The 18,613-nt window shown below is 33.4% G+C and overlaps 1 protein-coding gene across 1 annotated transcript; it reads left to right on the plus strand.

Moving 5' to 3' along the window:
- Positions 1-1,342: 1,342 nt before the first annotated feature.
- On the plus strand, positions 1,343-2,935 carry LOC131027273 (GRAS family protein RAM1-like). Its single transcript, XM_057957289.2, has one exon. The coding sequence runs from the start codon at positions 1,343-1,345 to the stop codon at positions 2,933-2,935; it is 1,593 nt and encodes a 530-aa protein (XP_057813272.2).
- Positions 2,936-18,613: the final 15,678 nt, after the last annotated feature.

Here is an 18,613-nt window from a genome sequence, read left to right on the forward strand (position 1 = left end):
AATTTCAACCCACATTTCCTTATTTTGTTCCCTTTTTGGTATGATGATGGCTCTATTTTGTTCTTATCTCCCCCCATGTTTGAAATGGCCTTGTCAATTAGGAGGCTCACAGTCTTAATCCCAGACCTAAGCTAGGAGACACAAAACTTGAAAATCAAGAGCAATTTGGAAGCCCTAGCATTGTATCAATTCCAATTATTACACGAAGTGGCTTTACTCATGTGACAGGATAGCATCATTAATATTCAGTCATTGAGAGTAAACAAGATTTTCAATATACCTTTGTGTTAGCTCGCACAAGTGTATTGGGAAGGTTTCCCTTGTGGTTGACCATTTTCTTTTCTCATACACCACACCTACATTAGCCACGTAAACCGTAGGTAGATTACCTTGCTGAAAAACATGGGTAATTTAAATTTTATCCAACTTGGCAATAAAAGCGAGGCAGTCCTAAATTAAGTGTTTGATTGTCCAACTCAGAGGTGTCTATCTAATCAGACAATTGATGATATTAAGGGAATCACTCTCAGGTCAAACCTTTTTATTCCCTCCACGAATAGAAAGTTGAGGGCTAATGCAAGTTGCATTTGTATTTGATACAAATTGTTAATGTTAATATTGTAATATTTTACCTCTTTTTGTGTAATTATGAGGACAAAGAGCATATTTAAATATAATTATTGTTTGGAGTAATTATAAAATACTCTTTTTACTTGTGTAATTGTATTTGGTTGGCAATGAATAATATTAATTTATTGTAATTCATTTAGGTCGGATTTCGTTTTGATTTGAGAATAATTATTTTAAGATGTATTAAAATTACAATAACAATTCAGTGATTCTGAAGTTTGATTGGATGAATAAAAAGGAACCACATCAGATCCATAAATATTATAAAAATATATACCAAATTCAAATTGTTTATTAATCTTTAGAGCAAAACTTAACACACAAGGCAACTCAATTGATATGAAGTCTACGTTAGAAGGAAACTGTGAATAATGCAATTTTCAGTATCCTACAAACACACATCTTTTCATTACAACTCCATAAATGGTTGTTTGACGTTGATCTTTCCGCAAATTGTTAATTAATTGATGATGTATTTATCGAGAGCAATAAAGCTTAGCCGGCGTAATGCGTGTTATACCCTATTCGTTTTTATCAGAGTATTTTTTACTTTTTTAAAGAAAAAGACGAGAACATTGTTGTCGTCCCAGGAAGCCTCATTGTAATCTCCTCATTGTAATCTCCTCCCTGACTCCTCCATCACGTTGTTTTAAAGACTTCTTCATCGAATTAGTCGAGTGTACTGAAAACCATTGCAGAAAGTTAAGAGAAGATGGTTGCAACTGATAATGGGACTCATCCTTTATCTCCATCAGATTGTTCAGTCAATCCATTTCTGTGGGAGGCAGATGGTCCTGAGCTTGATGAACATCCTGTAATAGCCACGGATGACAGCTTTGCATTGCTAAACAATGAAATGCTTCGTTCCGGGGAGGAGCCAGTGAGCCATTCTTTATTTGAAATCTTTGATTTCAACGAAGAGATAATAAATAGTGATATGATGTCTGGACAGTTTGAAGATTTTTCTGAACCAGAGAATCTCCATGTTGCCGCTGATAATTCCTTGCATGGAGAACAAATTTATAATGAGATCCCACCAAAGTTGTGTGACCAAATTATGAATTTCCAAGGAGGAAATGGAGTTGGAACGTCCATTAATAATGGCCTCGATTGTGGAGTGAATTTGAGTGGAGAGGAAGAAGAGAGGGTGCAATTGGTTCAACTTGTGTTAGCATCAGGAGAAATGATAGGCAACGAGGAATATGATGACGCTGCCCTGCTGGTGAGTAAATGCAAGAAATTGTCTTCACAGCTGGGGAGTCCCACACAGAGGCTCGTCTATTATATCTCCGACGCCCTACAGCAGAGAATCCAACGCAACACTCTCGGCATTTCAAATAACGCAGCTAAGCCAGTTTCAAATTTGGCCTTCGAAATTGATTCATTATTTGACGTAAATGAATTTTCTGTTCTCGCTGCTTACTATAACAGTGTTCTGCCGTATATCAAATTGCTGCAGTTCACGTCTGTGCAGGCAATCATAGACGCCGTGGGGAATGAAAAGAGAATTCATGTAATTGATCTGGCAATGCGAACTGGGTCGCAATGGACAGTATTAATGGAATTTCTTGCACACAGAGCTGCGACTTCTACTACCTCTAGGCGTCAGTTTCTAAAGATTACAGTAGTTGGAAGGAATGGCGAAGAGCTTCGGAAAATCGGGAAAAGACTTGAAGAGCTCGCTAAATCTTTGGATATTCCCTTCTCGTACAAGATGGTGGAGATCCAAAACTTAGAGGAGATTAAGGAAGGTCTATTTACTGTAAAATCAAGTGAGGCATTGGCGGTTTACGCTCCAATTATTCTGAGAAGTTTGTTATACGACCCGGTTCTTCTGGTAGATGTTCTATGCATTTTCAAGAAGCTAAAGCCTCGGATAATGGTGGCTGTCGAAGTAGAAGCCAAGCATAATTCTTCATGTTTTGTGAATAGATTGAGGGAGGTGCTTTACAATTACTGTGCGTTTTTTGATATGTTAGATGTTATCTTTCCTGACAGAAATGATATTAAAAGGGTAAAGTATGAAGAATTACTTGAAGGAAATCAGATAAGGAATATATTAGTGTTTGAGGGGAAAGAGAGGACAATTAGGCATGTTACAAGTGACGTGTGGAGGGTTTTCTTCACAGAAGCAGGGTTCAAGGAAATGAGCTTCAGTTTTCACGCTTTGTATCAGGCAAGATTATTGTTAAAGGAATATGTTTCCGGACAGTATTATACACTGCAGCCTGATGGGCATGCAATAATTGTAAGGTGGAAAGGAACGCCATTAATGGCCGTCTCGGCATGGACTGTTATCAAATGAATGCCCAATGGTGGAGGACAGACGCTTCGAATGTTACAGCATTCAAGCAAAAGTTTCTAATTTCTATTTTCAGATTAAAAACGCTAGAAACGCTTTAACTATATGAATATTAAACAGTTCTATAATATTAAATATTTGAAGCAAGTTTAAATGCTTTTCGCTGGAAGGAAGTTGATCACAACAAATCATATTAAATAGAAAACATAAGAAAATAATTAACCAAACAAATATGTACTAAGTATTGTGTTTTCACCTAATAATAAAAGGGGAGAAATTAATTTATTTCAACATTCCACCTTAATTTCTATTACCAACCGCTTTAAAATTTAATAATTCTTATTTGTTTAGATGTTCAATTTTTTCCTTTCATCTATCAACTTTAAAGTTCTAATGTGTAAAATCTAGAGAAGATTTTGTGTATTGTATGCTAATTCATTGATGAAATAATATCGTATATCAACATGCCTGCAACACTTATTAAAGATATGGTTCTTCAATAATAAAATTGATTCTTTTATCACCAAATATTACTATTAGATCCTCATTATTGTCAATTAAATTTTGTAATATTTGATACATCATAACTACTTGACACACTACGAATATTGCCAATGCCTACTTTACCCTTAATCTAAGTAAATTATCACAACAAGATTCTTCTTTGATGCTAGTGGCAGTGCATATGCTACACAGAGAAAATTATATCCAAAGTACTCTTCATATTATCTATGCTACCTAAAATCACTACAACTTTATCATGTCTTTCTTACTATATATCTCAATATTCTCTTTTCAGCATAATTGTGTGAGAATTTTACTAACATTATTAATCATGAAATTGTACCACATTCTATATACACGCCTTTAGCTGTGAAAGTTACTAATTCATATAGGAATTTCTTGCTGCTATTGTTCTGTCTATGAAAATCTAGGGAATCTCAAGCATCTCTCCTAGTTTTCTCCCTAAGATTGAGAAGCCTCACATGGATCCATAAACTTTTAAAACAATTTTTTCCTTCTCTAATATTTTGGGATCTTTTTTTTCATGGTGTTGGCCTTATCTCCTTTTCGAATACACCAATCTTTGGAATGATTTTAGGTTGATTTAGAAGAATAGGTATTCCACTCTAATTTGTAATTTTATCATAGCTTTGAATTTATATCTTTGCATTAAGGATATGATTCGCAACGATATTTTCATGCATATTTATATTTAAGCTTGTAACAATGTACTTGAGGTTCATTGCTAGCATTTCTATAGATTATTACTCTCCTTTGAGAGATGATAAGAATGGTTGCATTCAGTCTTCTACAAGAGTTTGTCTCTTTCAATCTCATTGATATTTACAAGGATTAACAACATGTGCCTATTCACAACCTCCTAGACTACCTTATCAAAAACTTTGTGGGTGTGCACTTTAAATTTTTCTTTTGAAAATTATTAATTTTTATTTTCCAATGAAGTAAAATAAAACTTTAAATAAAAAGTTATACTATCTATTTTAATTATATTTGGTCTTGTGCCTATTAGATAATAGAAAGTTTCAATCAGCCATTTTTCCATTATTAGATATAGATTATTGAATCCTTCATATTTCTTGCTATGATTGGTTCCTATTTTAAGTAGCATCTGTGTTGGATTATAATTCCCCATTCTACATATCTTAAACATTGATTTAACTTAGATTGATTGGAAAATGAAGATTATATTATTTAACTGAAAATATTCAATACCTAAAAAAATATACCATCAATCCTAGACTAATCATTTTAAAGTCTTTCTTCATATCTATTTGGATAACATATATAGATAAATTTATAATAACGACTAAATACTCAATGTAAAACATAAAATTAAAACCTATCCTTACTTATTGATTTTTTATATTTTGTAGGTCCGTTGATGCTTTCGCTAAATGGAGGCAAGCTATGGTAGGAGAACAAATTTTTAAACTAATCTGGAGAGAAGAGTAATGCAAAAGGCTTTCATATCTTTACAGTAGTTACAAAATTTTAATAGAAATAAACTTAAATAACATGCATACCACAACATAGTGATTTATGTGGTGAAAACCCTCTCAAGGGAAAATCTTCATACTACTAAAGCCAGCTAATATATTACTAAAAAATCAACAAGACTTATAATATACTTCTAGAGAAATATTATCACATGGGTTTACCAACTAAATATCTAGAGGTAAATCAAAATCTAAAAACTAGGGCTACCTTCTAAGGAAAAAAACCAACATAATATCTACTATAATATTTGTGACATAGTGAAACATATTCAAGACAAAATGATAAATAATACATATTATGTGTATTTTGGGTGTGTTTCCCTAAATAACCACTAAAGTGTTTAGCCCCTAGATCCCCCACTAGGGGCATAAGCTATATGGACTATACAAGGGTGGTATCACCCCCCTTGCACAACCATGCTAATCTATTGGGTGGCTTTCCCTTTTGTTTGTGTAATGAATCACCAACAAACCCTAAAGGATTCAACTACAAACACTCAAAAAGAGTGTAAAATATATATTTTTTAAACAATACTGAATAAAAAGATGCATTAAGATAAACATTGCATAAGAAATTGCACAAGCGGGACACTTAACCTTAAACTCATAAAGAGTTTCCAAACAAGATTACCCAATTAAATTAATTAACAATAAGGTTGTTTTAAACCAACTCATGATAGAATGATTACAACATGAACATAGCAATAGGTTTCGTTAATAGATTACTATAAGCAAGATTGAATTCATACAACTGAGTTCAGTTACATAACATTTATAAAGCTATAAACCTCATAGTCCATGTCATTGCATTTAATCAATAATTCCATTCATACAAATACAAGATCTACCATGTAAGTCACATCATGATAACATTGAATTTAGGTCATAAAGTCTCATAAAAATACATAATGATTACATCAAATTACAACTTTCCATGAAGGCATACATAAACAAATAATGAATCAGGCCATATAAGGTCCAAGAGATACAAATATGATCCAAGAGGAACAAAGAGGATCCAAATGGTACAAGGATTGGAGTAAATCTAAGAGAGAAACTAGAGCATCTACAAAAATAATCCCTCACAAGAAGGAATGAACGAAACACCCGATGGAAAGTAGCACTACCACCCGACCATGTGGCCCAAAAGGGCCCACCCCTCCATGCTAGGAGATAGTAATAAGGACCTCAAGTAAACCACAATAAAGAATCACATGGTGTAACATGTACTTTGGGTACTCACATAAGGCATAAACATACAGATATGACTCCCACAAGAATTCTCCAAGTAAATTCATCATAAGACTTCACACTGATGCTCATAAGGGAAGAGTGTCATCACATAGTCAGCATGGGTTATCCTTGTAGGCCTGCATAGGCCCTGACCCCCATCTTGGGTTATCCTGGTAGCCTCTCCCAAACCCCCGATAGCCATCCATGACTCATGCAGACCCAACGAACCTTTCATGAGGATAAGGTGGTTGGTTTTTCCATTCTAGACCTTCCCACTACATCCTGTATGAGCACTCAATCATGAGTGGGGCATAATTAATCTTGATTAATGTTTTAACTTTCCCAACACATAATAGATTATTAGGTTATCACTTAATTATCCAACTTCCGACAGGTTATCCTTGCAACCACTTTGGGCCCCGACCCCCACTCAGAAGCCACTCTTCCTTATGACACTACACAACCTCCAAAGAAGTCCAAGGAAAAACACAAAAGACAACCAAACATAGGGAGTTAAAAAAAAAACTGAAGAAACATAATTGGTTAAACAAACACTCTACGAAGGTGTAACCAACTGGAGGTGTGAGATGAACAAACTGGTCTATTCTCAAGACAAGACCACAACAGGGAATAAAGAAAGTATAGCCACATCAAAACTTAACCAATTAACTTGCACAATCAACTCGCATTCAACAACATACCAACATAAAAACAATAATTACTCTTTTCAAATTAAACATCCAAAATCCTCCAATAGAGTAAATATCCCAAAAGGATTCACTTGCAGACTAAACATACGTCCATTTTAAGGAATAATAAAGACAATTCAAGAAAATAATTAGCAACTATTATTATCCCACTGTAGCTCTATCAATTAGTTAATTCCTCCTAGATAAGGAAATATACAATAGGGAAAATGCATGAAAAGGGCAAAAATAACATATTCCCAATCAACTTGCACAAAAGCTTGATTAAGAATCCATACCCACACACACATGAAAATCTCCCCTTTAAATAAAATTGAAGCCATTAAGTTCTCAAACCGATAAATGACTAAAATAGGTTTCACTAGCAATATAAATGCCAAGCAATGTTTTATGGAATAAAAGAAAATCACAGTCTAAAAATACCATTATTTAATCCAAAAAATAGATATTTTTTTCTAAAGCCATATTGACTAAATTACTCTATTATTACTAACAAGAACTTTGTTTTCCAAAGTTATTAAAAAAACATCCAATCAATATTAGCATATATTTAATCTGAAAATTAATAAAGCATAATTTATCTATTTCATTTTCCAAATATTCAAATATATTAATATATTTTAAAAATTTGAATCTGATTATTTAAAACATAACTATCCAATAATTATATTTTAAATATATAATAATTAAAAAAAATACTAAAATATATAAAAAATTAAATTAATTTTAATTTCTATGAGGCCCACAAATGGGGAGAGGAAGTTGTGGGGATGCCACGAGACCCATAGCCATGGGTTCCCACATGGTTCCCCACGCTGTGGAGTCCCCATGACACCCACAACTACTGGGTTTCCCTTTGGGCGCCCACACTGTGGCAGTGTCGTGGCACCCACAATCTGTGGGTTCCCACCGAGCACCCACACTATTAATAAAAATTAAAAAAATTAAAAACACAACCCCCAACAAAATTTAATAAATCAATAAAAAATTATTTTCCCTTTTCTCTGTAATGCAAAAATAGAGAAATAACAAATTTTACCAGACAAAACACAATTGCTTAAAAATAGGAACAAACAACAATTTTTCAGGTAAATGAGTTTTTTTTTTTATGCCAACCCCAGAATGGGCACTAAAATGTTGAAATTAAAAAATTTCCCAACCCAGATTTAATCAAAATTTGGTTTTTCTTTTCTCTACAAATCTAAAATTCACATGAAAAATTAAAAAATAAATAAATAGAGAATTTCCATTACCACAATAAAATTCAAACCCTTTCTTGTTTCTACAAAACTCTACAATAAATTTCCTCTACTAAATATAGCACACAAAAAACACAAAGATTTCTTCAATTACACTAAAATTCTACAACAAGGGTTTAAAATCCAACTTGAAAAGCTTTCCTGGATGAACTATTGGAGAAGGATCCAAATCTTTCGACCAAATTGAAACCCCTTCCGAATTTCTTGAACACCTCCAGCAAATCTACTTTCAACCCCAGAGAAGAAAATTTTCCCAAAAAGCCAGAACTCCATATTCTAGAAAAAAATTTCAATATCAAGGATTTTTACCCAAAATATCCCTTTAGGGCAAAATTGTTTTCTTTGGAAAATATTACTTTTCCTAAAATAAAAATAGAAATACTTTTCTCAAATTCATTATATTTTAAATTTTTATTTGAATTAAAATTTCCTCACACACCAAAAAGTCAACAAGATATATATATATATATTTTAAAGTCTTAATAACTTTTACAAAAAACCATGACACAATATAAAACCCACTACATGATACATTAACCACATACTTTAATTTGATTCCTTGGTAAGATTGATTTATTTATTTTTATAATATAAGGGTCCTATTATAATTTATCCCTTATTTAATTAATGCATGACAATAAACATTAATTATTAATAATACTAAGGTATTAATAATTAATCTCAGAGAAGAAACACTTAGGAGAATTTAACAAAGTCTCAAAATGCATAACACACAAAGCTCAACTAAACAAAATAAAGACATGACCCGCATACCAACATCGAAAAGATGGCAAAATTGGCAATCTGACAAGGTTGACAAATGACTGACAATGCTCACAATCATGCAATTCTAGGGATGATATTTAGGGCCTTAAGACTATCTCCTCCACTTGCATTGGGTTAATTAGGTACGCTTGAACCTTTGGAGCCAGGTGGAGTCGGTATCTTGTACCTGCAATTCATGCATCAATGAGCTATACATATACATATATATACAAACATGGTAACCTTACCGATGAAGGAGAATCATGACTTTTCGTGTCTCGCTGAAGTGAGTGATGGAAAATCATCTATTCATACCTCATAAAAACTCCATACAAACATGAAGACATATACATACTACAACTCACACATGATGTAAATGTGTTTGTCCATGGTTAGTAAAACATAAATAAAATTAAGATTTCATCATCTATAAACTACAATGCATAAGCAGAATTAACATCTACTCATTCAAAGGAATAGTGGATAATTAAAATCTACTCCTCAATAAGCAATAATTTATTTAATTAAATCAACTAAATCACACTCCAAAGAATAGATCTTGAATAAAAAACATCACAATATAATGTATCAACCATTCACATAAGCCACTGAAAAGTCAACCATGGTCAACTAGGTCAAATATTGTCTGATTAAGGAAGGGGTATTACATCCTCCCCCCTAGGGTTCAACTTACTCCTGGAAGTTGCAAGGATAGGATGGGACAACAAGGGCACAAAATTCGTAGTACTCACATAATATAACCCAGAAGCTTGACTTATCTTAAGGAGAATTCATTCTCCAAAATCAATCTACTAAAATAGAGAAATAGACCATCTTAACATAAATATTTCCTTCCTTTTCTAAATTAAGTAGATTAACGATGAACATATCTTCCTTTTATGTTCCTCAATTATTGGAAACCAATGCACCAAAATAGTTACAACAAGATGCATGATCTTTTTTTACCTAGATTAAACATACTAACACCCTTATTCAACTTCTAGGAACCACTATTCCAACATGCATTCATACAAGACAAGATCGTTGACTTAAATCCTTTTCAAAAAGTATACACATTATATTGTATTAAACATCATAACTTACTCTATCCAAACATGTAAACACTTATTACATCAATATGCATCATAAAAAAAATATATTTACTTGTCTACTACAACATCCTACATATACACACTTTCCTACATTACCATGTGTAGTGTCGTAAATTGTACACCCTTGCTAGGGTGGTAGAATTTCACACTTGGTTTAGCACCCGCCTTAGTGTGTTTGCATCTTGGATTGTAATTTCCCTTTAAGCATTTAATTAATTAATTTGATTAGATCTAAAGCCATATTTCATCACTCCCCACATCATAAAATTGGGCCCTTTCCCCTAAATGTGCCCCTTTTTATTTTATTCTTCCAATGGATCAATAAATCATGCACCCTAATTATGTCCTATTTCGACCTTTAAGGCCCAATTTCTCATATCAAAACATCTCAAAATTAGCTATCACTTTGGGATTTACTCTAATGTAATCATATCTAACGACCCAAAAAATTTGGTAAAAAGTTGATAGGACCATTTCAAAGTACACATGGTCTGCCAATTTTTTCTCAAAATTTTGGAAGCATAATTCTATGATATTATAATGCTTAACCCCAAAATATTGGCAGGAAATTCAAATCCTAGGTCGGCTTGAAAATGAAATTAAGATCTAGGGTTTCATACATAAGATCTATCTTTCTTCATTTGAAGGTGGTGGGGAGTGTGGGACCCATGCTGTGGGGATGCCACGATACCGAGAGTCGTGGGTTCCCACATGAGGCCCCATGCTATGGACTACCCACGACACCCATAGGCCATGGGTTCCCCTTTGGGAACCCACACTATGGCAGTGCCATGGCACCCACAGTCTATGGGTTCCCATAGGGCACCCACACTGTGAGGTGCCCACAACACCCACAACGTGGGTTCTAATGGGGTTATCCCTAGGGCAATAAAAATGCCCAAAATTTATTTTTTTTCAAAAACAATTTAATAAAAAAAAAAACAAAAAAAAAACATATCCCCCAAGAAAATTTAATAAATCAATTAAATTTTATTTTATCTTTTCTCTATAATGCCAAACAAACAAATAATGAATTTTACCAAACAAAACACAGTTTCCTAAAAACAACAACAAACAAGAATTTTTTAGGTAAATGAGTTTTTGTTTTTATATGCCAGCACCAAAATGGGCACTAAAATGTTGAAATTTCAAAATTCCCCAACCCATATTGAACAATTTTATTTTTTTTTCTTTGCTCTACAAATCTTAAATTCACATGAAGAATTAAAAAAAACTAACAGAGAATTTCCATTACCACAATAAAATTCAAACCCTTTCTTCTTTCTATAAAACTCTGATAAATTTCCTCTACTAATCATAGCACATAGAAAACACAAAGATTTTTTCAATTACACTAAAATTATAAAGCAAGGGTTTATTATCCAACCTTAAATGCTTTCCTGGATGAACAACTAGAGAAGGAGCCAAATCTTTCCACCAAACTGAAACCCCTTCATAATTTCTTCAAAACCTCCAGTAAATCCACTTTCAACCCAAGAGAGAAAAAATTTGCCAAAAATCCTTAACTCCATATTCTAAAATTTTTTCCAATATAAAATATTTTTACCCAAAATATCCTTTTAGGGCAAAACACTTTTCTTTGGAAAATATTACTTTTCCTAAAATAAAAATAGATTAATGCATGACGATAAATGTTAATTATTAATAATACTAAGGTATTAATAATTAATCTCACATAAAGAAACACTTAGGAGAATTTAAAAAAGTCTCAAAATGCATAACACGCAAAAATCAACTAAACAAAATAAAGACATGAACTGCATACTGACATTGGAAAGATGGCCTAGTTGGCGATCCAATAGGGTTGACAAATGACTAACAATGCTCACAATCGAGCAAGGCTAGGGATGATATTTAGGGCCTTAAGACTGTCTCCTCCACTTCCATTAGTTTAATTAGGTACACTCAGACCTCTGAAGCCAGGTGGAGTCAGTACCTCATACCTGCAATTCCTGCATCAACAAACCACACATACAAATATATATACAAACATGGTAACCACACTGGTAAAAGAGAATCGTGACTTTTCGTGTCTCATTGAAGTGAGTGATGGAAAATTATCTCCTCGCACCCCATACAAACTCCACACAAACATGAAGATAGATACATAGTGCAACTCAAATATGAAGTAAACGTGTTAGTCCATGGTCAGTAAGACATGAATAAAATTAACATTTCATCATCTATAAAATACAATGCATAAGAAGAATTAACATCTACTCATTGAAAGAAATAGTGCATAATCAACATCTACTCCTCAATAAGCAATAATGCATAATTACATCCACTAAGTCACACTCCAAAGCATAGTACCTGAATAAAAAGCATAACATAATGTATCAACCATCGACGTAAGCCACTGAAAAGTCAACCATGGTCAACTAGGTCAAATAGAGTCTGATTAGGGAAGGGGTATTACAGTTTGACTATTCTTGTGTTAGCACTAGTTGTTGTGGATAGGTTTTCTTGGTCCTCTAGAGGTGGCTCTTGCCTTGGATGTTCTTGGTGGGCTTTGAATAATACATTTTTTTCTTGGCTTTAGAATATTTTGGGTATTCCTTCTTCTTATCTATCCTTTTATCTACCTATGTTGTGCTTGGTTCTGTTTTGGTGGCATTGGCTAGGTGATATGGTCCCCTAGTCATTGTAGGGGTTTGGGTGTTCAATGCCTTGTTTGTGATTTTGTCTCTTTTGGTTTTTAGGGATTATTTCTCTCTTGGTCTCTCTTGCTCCTTCATGTTGGGGTAGATTTATGAGGGTTTATTCTACCCTGGTCTTTGATGCTACCATTTTATCATCTATTGAGGTGGAGTTTTTAATGGTGGACTGATTTATTTTCCTACACCGAGTGTTGGAGTCCTTAGATTATCCTATTGAGGTGGTGATTGATGTTATTGATGTTGATGCAAGATTCTACAAGGGGGATTTATTGTAGTTGGTTTTTCTATCACTCCTTTTGTCCTTTTGAGGTGGATCTTAAGGGTGCTTTCTAAGTCTTCTCATCTTGCTCCTATTAAGGTGGACCTTGAAGAGAGTTTTTGGGTTTTGTTCCTTCTTTAAAGGAGAGTTATTTTTGAGAGATTTGGTTCTTCTTCTCTCCTTTATGATTTAATGGTGCAATTTGGTTGTTGTTTTGAGCTAGATTGTATGTTGATGGAAACCTTGATGAAATGCCATTTGAAGGTTATGGTCCATCCTTTTCAAAACCCAATTTTAAGGTTATGGGAACCTATCAAAACTATTTTCTTATGTTTTTCTAAGAAGTGTTGTTTGCAGGCTTAAGCCTTTCTTTGTAATAATAGGTTCTCTATCATCCTATTGCTAATGTTGTGGTGTTAGTTGGTTACTACTGGTTTGTGTGTTACCTTTTAGTAGCATTTTATTTTTTGGTTTCAAATCCTAGTAAAATTCATTTTTATAGGGTTACAAGTCCCTTCAAAGCTTGTTTGACCCCTAACCAATTATTTTTGGTTATTGTAAGCTTGAGACACCATTTTCCTAGCACTAAATCTATTTCTAATTATATATAAGTATATTTGAATATACCATACCCATAGTGCCTTTTTGACATACTAAAGACATTTCTTTAATCTACATACTTTCTCTTCATGTTCATATAATTTATAACCATGTATTTGCTTAATATATAATTGCTTTTCTAGAAATATATTAAAAAAAAATTATTTATCTTAAGTACAGTAAATTATAATAAACCTAATTTCTCTAACACCTCCATTAAGTACAACTTACTATGTAGCTAGAAAATATTAATTGCAAATTTGTATAATATAAAAATTGGGACTTAGAAGCTAAGGCCTGATAAGGTACCCCCTCACAAATGAAAATATCCCATAGAAGTAGAGAAAATAATGAAAACACTATGAGATAATACTTCTTTACAAAAGAGGAAAAAAGAATGAATTACTTATAATCCTCCAAGACAATGACCCAAAATAATAGGAACATCAAGAACCTTGTTTTAAGAATGTAGAAGATACAAATGACTACTAACAAATAGACTATTATAGTGATGAAATGAAAAATATCCTTTGAAGCTAGGATGATGATTATGATCAAGAGGAAAATAACCAACATGATTTCCCTTAGTGGCACTACTAAAAAAATGATTAGATGGATGAAATTATATCATGTTTAAAGATATAGAAGGCAAATGAATATATATGAGTGATTATAACAATATTACTAATTCATGCAAGAGAAAATTCCAAAGCTAAAATATTGGTGCTAATAGTTTGGGTAACTAACCAATCAAGGATAAGTTACCTTAAAAAACTAGAATACAAGAATATATATTATAAATACTCCATATAAAAGAAATGAGTGGGTGATCAACCAATCCATGCATGTACTACATAGGAAGGGAGAATTGATACATATATCTAACTTAAAAGTGAAACCAATGAATCATAAGAACCAATAGAATAAAATCACTGTAATATTGACACAAGAGAGGCATGATAATTCCACTAAAACTATGTGTCACCATGTAGTGTATGAAGTAGAACAAACATCCAAACATGCACAATAAATTACCTATAACTAAAAGATGGCATCCAAACCAATGCACACATACATGGGATAAGAATCAAGGGCATCGACTATGGTGATGGAGGGACATCAATATAAAAATATATGAGGGAAAAAAAAATCACTATACAACCCCCTATGACACTTAATAAAATACTATGAGTACAAAAAAAACACAACATGATGTGTAAAATCCCAAAAATATGCACCAAGGTGGTACTTTATCTTAATGTATCTACAAATAGAGAATCACATGTAAAAGATTTTCAAGATTCCCAAATAAGATAAATTTTTGGAAATAGATTTAGAGTAACCTAAATGAAGTCATTCCATTCAAACTAGAAGGTTAAGAAGGCCAAAAGAACCAAGTAATCATCTACAATGTGAAAAACAAAAACTTGAATAAAATGTACTCAATTTAAAATCTATAAAATGTCCATGGATAGTTTGAGAGCTTTTAGAGGCCTTTTTAATATCCCAAGAAACATGAAAATGCAAAAAAAAAAAATGATACCAAGTCGAAAGTAAAAATACTCTATCTAACTTTTTTATATGATAACTATACTAGCAAGAAATATCAACAACTACATACTCCTCTAGAAAGAGATCAAAACAACCTTTCCAATGATATATGTCTCCCGAGATTTCAACAAGATATGCTCAAGTTGTGGTGAAATGAATAAAAAACCCCTTTAAGAAGGATAAAATGGTTAAACTTCTTGAAACATGACCCTATGATGACAAATTAAAAGAAAAGGGAAAAAAAATTCCTAAAGCGCTAGAAAACTGATGAATTTATAGTAACAAAAATAAAGGCTTGAGAAAGGAAAATTTCACTTTAGTCCCTGAAAAAACATAAAATGAATGCTACAAAATCAAGAATGGCAAACAAAAACTTTTTTAACATGTTTCCTCTCCCAAAAACAACATTGACCTCCATGTCAAGAGTAGGAAGATGTTTTTGACCATGATCCAAGAAAAGAGATCATTTAGTAAAACATGGATGTGAAGGGAAATATGATGTCATGCACCAAAAAGACGAAAAAATATTGGTATAATGCATTAACAACCAATTAAAGATATAGTACCAAATTTTTTTTCATAAAATATGAATAATAAAAGGTTGCTAAGGTGAGTTGAATTTGATAATCAAACCAATTTTTTTCTAGAAATACTCTCACACCAAATAAAGGCCCAAAAAGAAAATCGTTGTCCCAAATGAAAGGAAGAACATGGCAAAAAAACTATGAAATTTTATTAAAAGGACATCAAGTATTAAAATAATCACATGTGTACCAAGGATTAATTTTGGCACTCAAAACTCTAGTTAGGTCTTAAATAAGGAAAAATTATCAAAATTTGGAATGCCGCAACTAAAAAAATGACGTCAAACAACCAATTTTCTTGCTAAAAGATGAATAAAGTTTGTAGTAAGAAAGCCTCCATGAATTTTTTCATGTGCATACAAATAGTTTTTTATTACGTCAGAAACAGGTTTTGAAGGGGCCCCAAAACCCTTTACAGCAAATTAGAACAGATAAAACATGATAGGTCCAGCTAGAAAATACATAAGAACAAACAAAAACAATTGGAAAAAACAAAAATCCAGCAAGAGACCCAAGAGTAACAAAAGGACAGCACAATGACACCAAAAGGACAGCCAAAAGCATAGGCCAACACAATTGAGAAAAATTCTTAAGAATCTCCATAGCCTCTTTCTCCAGTTGAGCCATAGAGGCAACAACACTCTTGAAATCATCTAGTTCCTTAGTTTGTTGAGCCATCTTCCTCGTATTCACCCGGGTTCTTTTACCAGGCCCAGTAGCCACACCTTCAAGGGTCAATTCCATGTCCTTAGGAATATCAATCATATTCTTTTCCAACTGTAATTGTTCCAGTTTACTAATAAGCAGTCTGAAATTATCAACTGAAGCTTTCATAATTTTGTGACTTTTTTCTCCAATCTTCTTCAGGGTTTCCTCATGACAGTAAACCCTATTTTCTATCTCATTAATCCTAACCTCCACAATCTTGAACTGGGAACCATAATTCTAAGTGATAGCCTCCACATTGCTGATGGCTTTTTTTAATTTCTTTAGATATTCAGGCAAAGAGTTGAGATTACCTATCCAGATAGCTTCTAGAATGTCCACTTTCTTAAAAGAGTCCTCCAATTTACACTTCAAACTTTCAATCTCTGAGTAGACCCATTTTATAACCTTATAAAGCTCCATCACCCCATTATTCACAGTGTGCAACATAGCTATGGGAGAATAACTGCTATCTTTATTTATTTGTAAAAAATCAACTTTATTCTCTAGGGTTTCCACATCAACAATTCTGACTATCTTTTGGAGGCAAAGTCTCACTTTCTGCCATATTCTTTCCCTCTTTCTTAACACCACAAGTTTGTCAATTAGGATCCAAAGGAGGGGAACGGGCCTTTGAGGTACCAACCTCCTTCCCTAGGCTGATTTCAGTGATAGCAAGACTGCTCTTAGTTTTTTTTTTAAGGCGGTGGGGTAGCATTTTCACTTTCAGTCTCCATACCATTATCATCCTTGTCATCTTCTTCAAACTAGCTATCCTCCTCCTATACCTTTTTCCTATTTCCCTTAACCCCTTTGCTACAAATCATTTTCCCAGATCCAGAGGCCATATCATTATCCTTCCCCTTTCTCGTTCCCTTAGCGAGGGTATCCATGTCAAAATAACCTTCCAACTCCGTATCAGACCCCTCATCATCACTATCATTAGAGTTCTCAAACTCCTCTTCTGAGGCTGAAAACTCAATGATGAAATGTTGAATAGATGTGGCCTTAACATGATTATATAAAATCAACACTAACCCTTCATGTATGGGTTGATTACTATCTGGGTTATCCCTAAAATCCTTTATACTAGTATTCAACAAACAATATAGGTAGAAAGGAACTGACACTGTATCCCATGGGGAGACCCACCACAGAAATACAATAACAAGCTTCATTTCTTTTCACTCCCCCACACCCAACCAGCCCCGAGTTCCCCTTGGCTGCCCCATCAAAATTAACTTTGATCCAACCATTCAGAGGAAAAGACCATTTGCTGCTATCTCTTTTATCCTTTGTGTCATTCCTATCTAAACAGGCAAAAAAATTCCAATTATTAAATAGATATAACTCATCCTTGTTCTAGAAAAGAAGAGATTTACCATCAGCTTTCAAATTTTCCAAAATGGCCTGCTTGATTTTAGTAAAAACCATTTCCAGAGAGGAGTGGGAGTCTAAAGATCTTGTTGTTCTGCTCTTTCCAAATTTCCCATACCACATGAGGAAGAATAAAATCCCATAATTACTAGATATAATTATTCAAGGAGAGGCATCTCCAACCAACGAAGAACTCTTGAATAGAAGCAAAAAAAAAAAAGTTTAGATTCCCCAATTGCAAGAGTTGTGACCAAAAAGAATAGGAAAAGGAATAGTGGAGAGAAATATGGTTAACATTCTCTTCCTCATTTAGGTAAAGGTAACACCTATTAGAGAGATGAAATCATCTTTTGTGGAGATTATCAGTGGTGAGGATTTTGTTTTGTAGAAGTATCCAAAAGAAGATATTGATCTTGGGGATAAGAACACGAATCCAGGCTTTAGATCAGCAAGGAGTGAGCTCTTTAGAATGGGACAACAAAAGAACAACAGAAGCAACTAAGAAACTACTAGAAGAAGTACCTACCCAAATAATCCTATCCTCAAGAATTGGGTCTACCAACATAGAATTAAGCAACAATGTCAAAGGGTTGAGGGTTGGGTCTATGGAATTCAGATTCACCCACTAGTTATCTTTCCAATAGTCAACCACCTTAGTTCCAACAGCCAAGTATCATCCCAGAAATTGACTTTTCTGTCATTACCAATAGCCCATGTTTTACCAATCCCAACTGCACATTTAGATTGAACAACATTATTCCAAATCGCGGATCCAGAAAGGGCTTCAAAGGAAGTAAGAAACTCAGCAAGACATGACTAAGAATGTA

This window comes from Cryptomeria japonica, chromosome 4, assembly GCF_030272615.1.
Source record: "Cryptomeria japonica chromosome 4, Sugi_1.0, whole genome shotgun sequence".
Taxonomy (NCBI): domain Eukaryota; kingdom Viridiplantae; phylum Streptophyta; class Pinopsida; order Cupressales; family Cupressaceae; genus Cryptomeria; species Cryptomeria japonica.

Bases quoted from the DNA above. Each gene is read 5' to 3' on its own strand.
- LOC131027273 (XM_057957289.2), top strand. From the start codon at position 1,343: ATGGTTGCAACTGATAATGGGACTCATCCTTTATCTCCATCAGATTGT.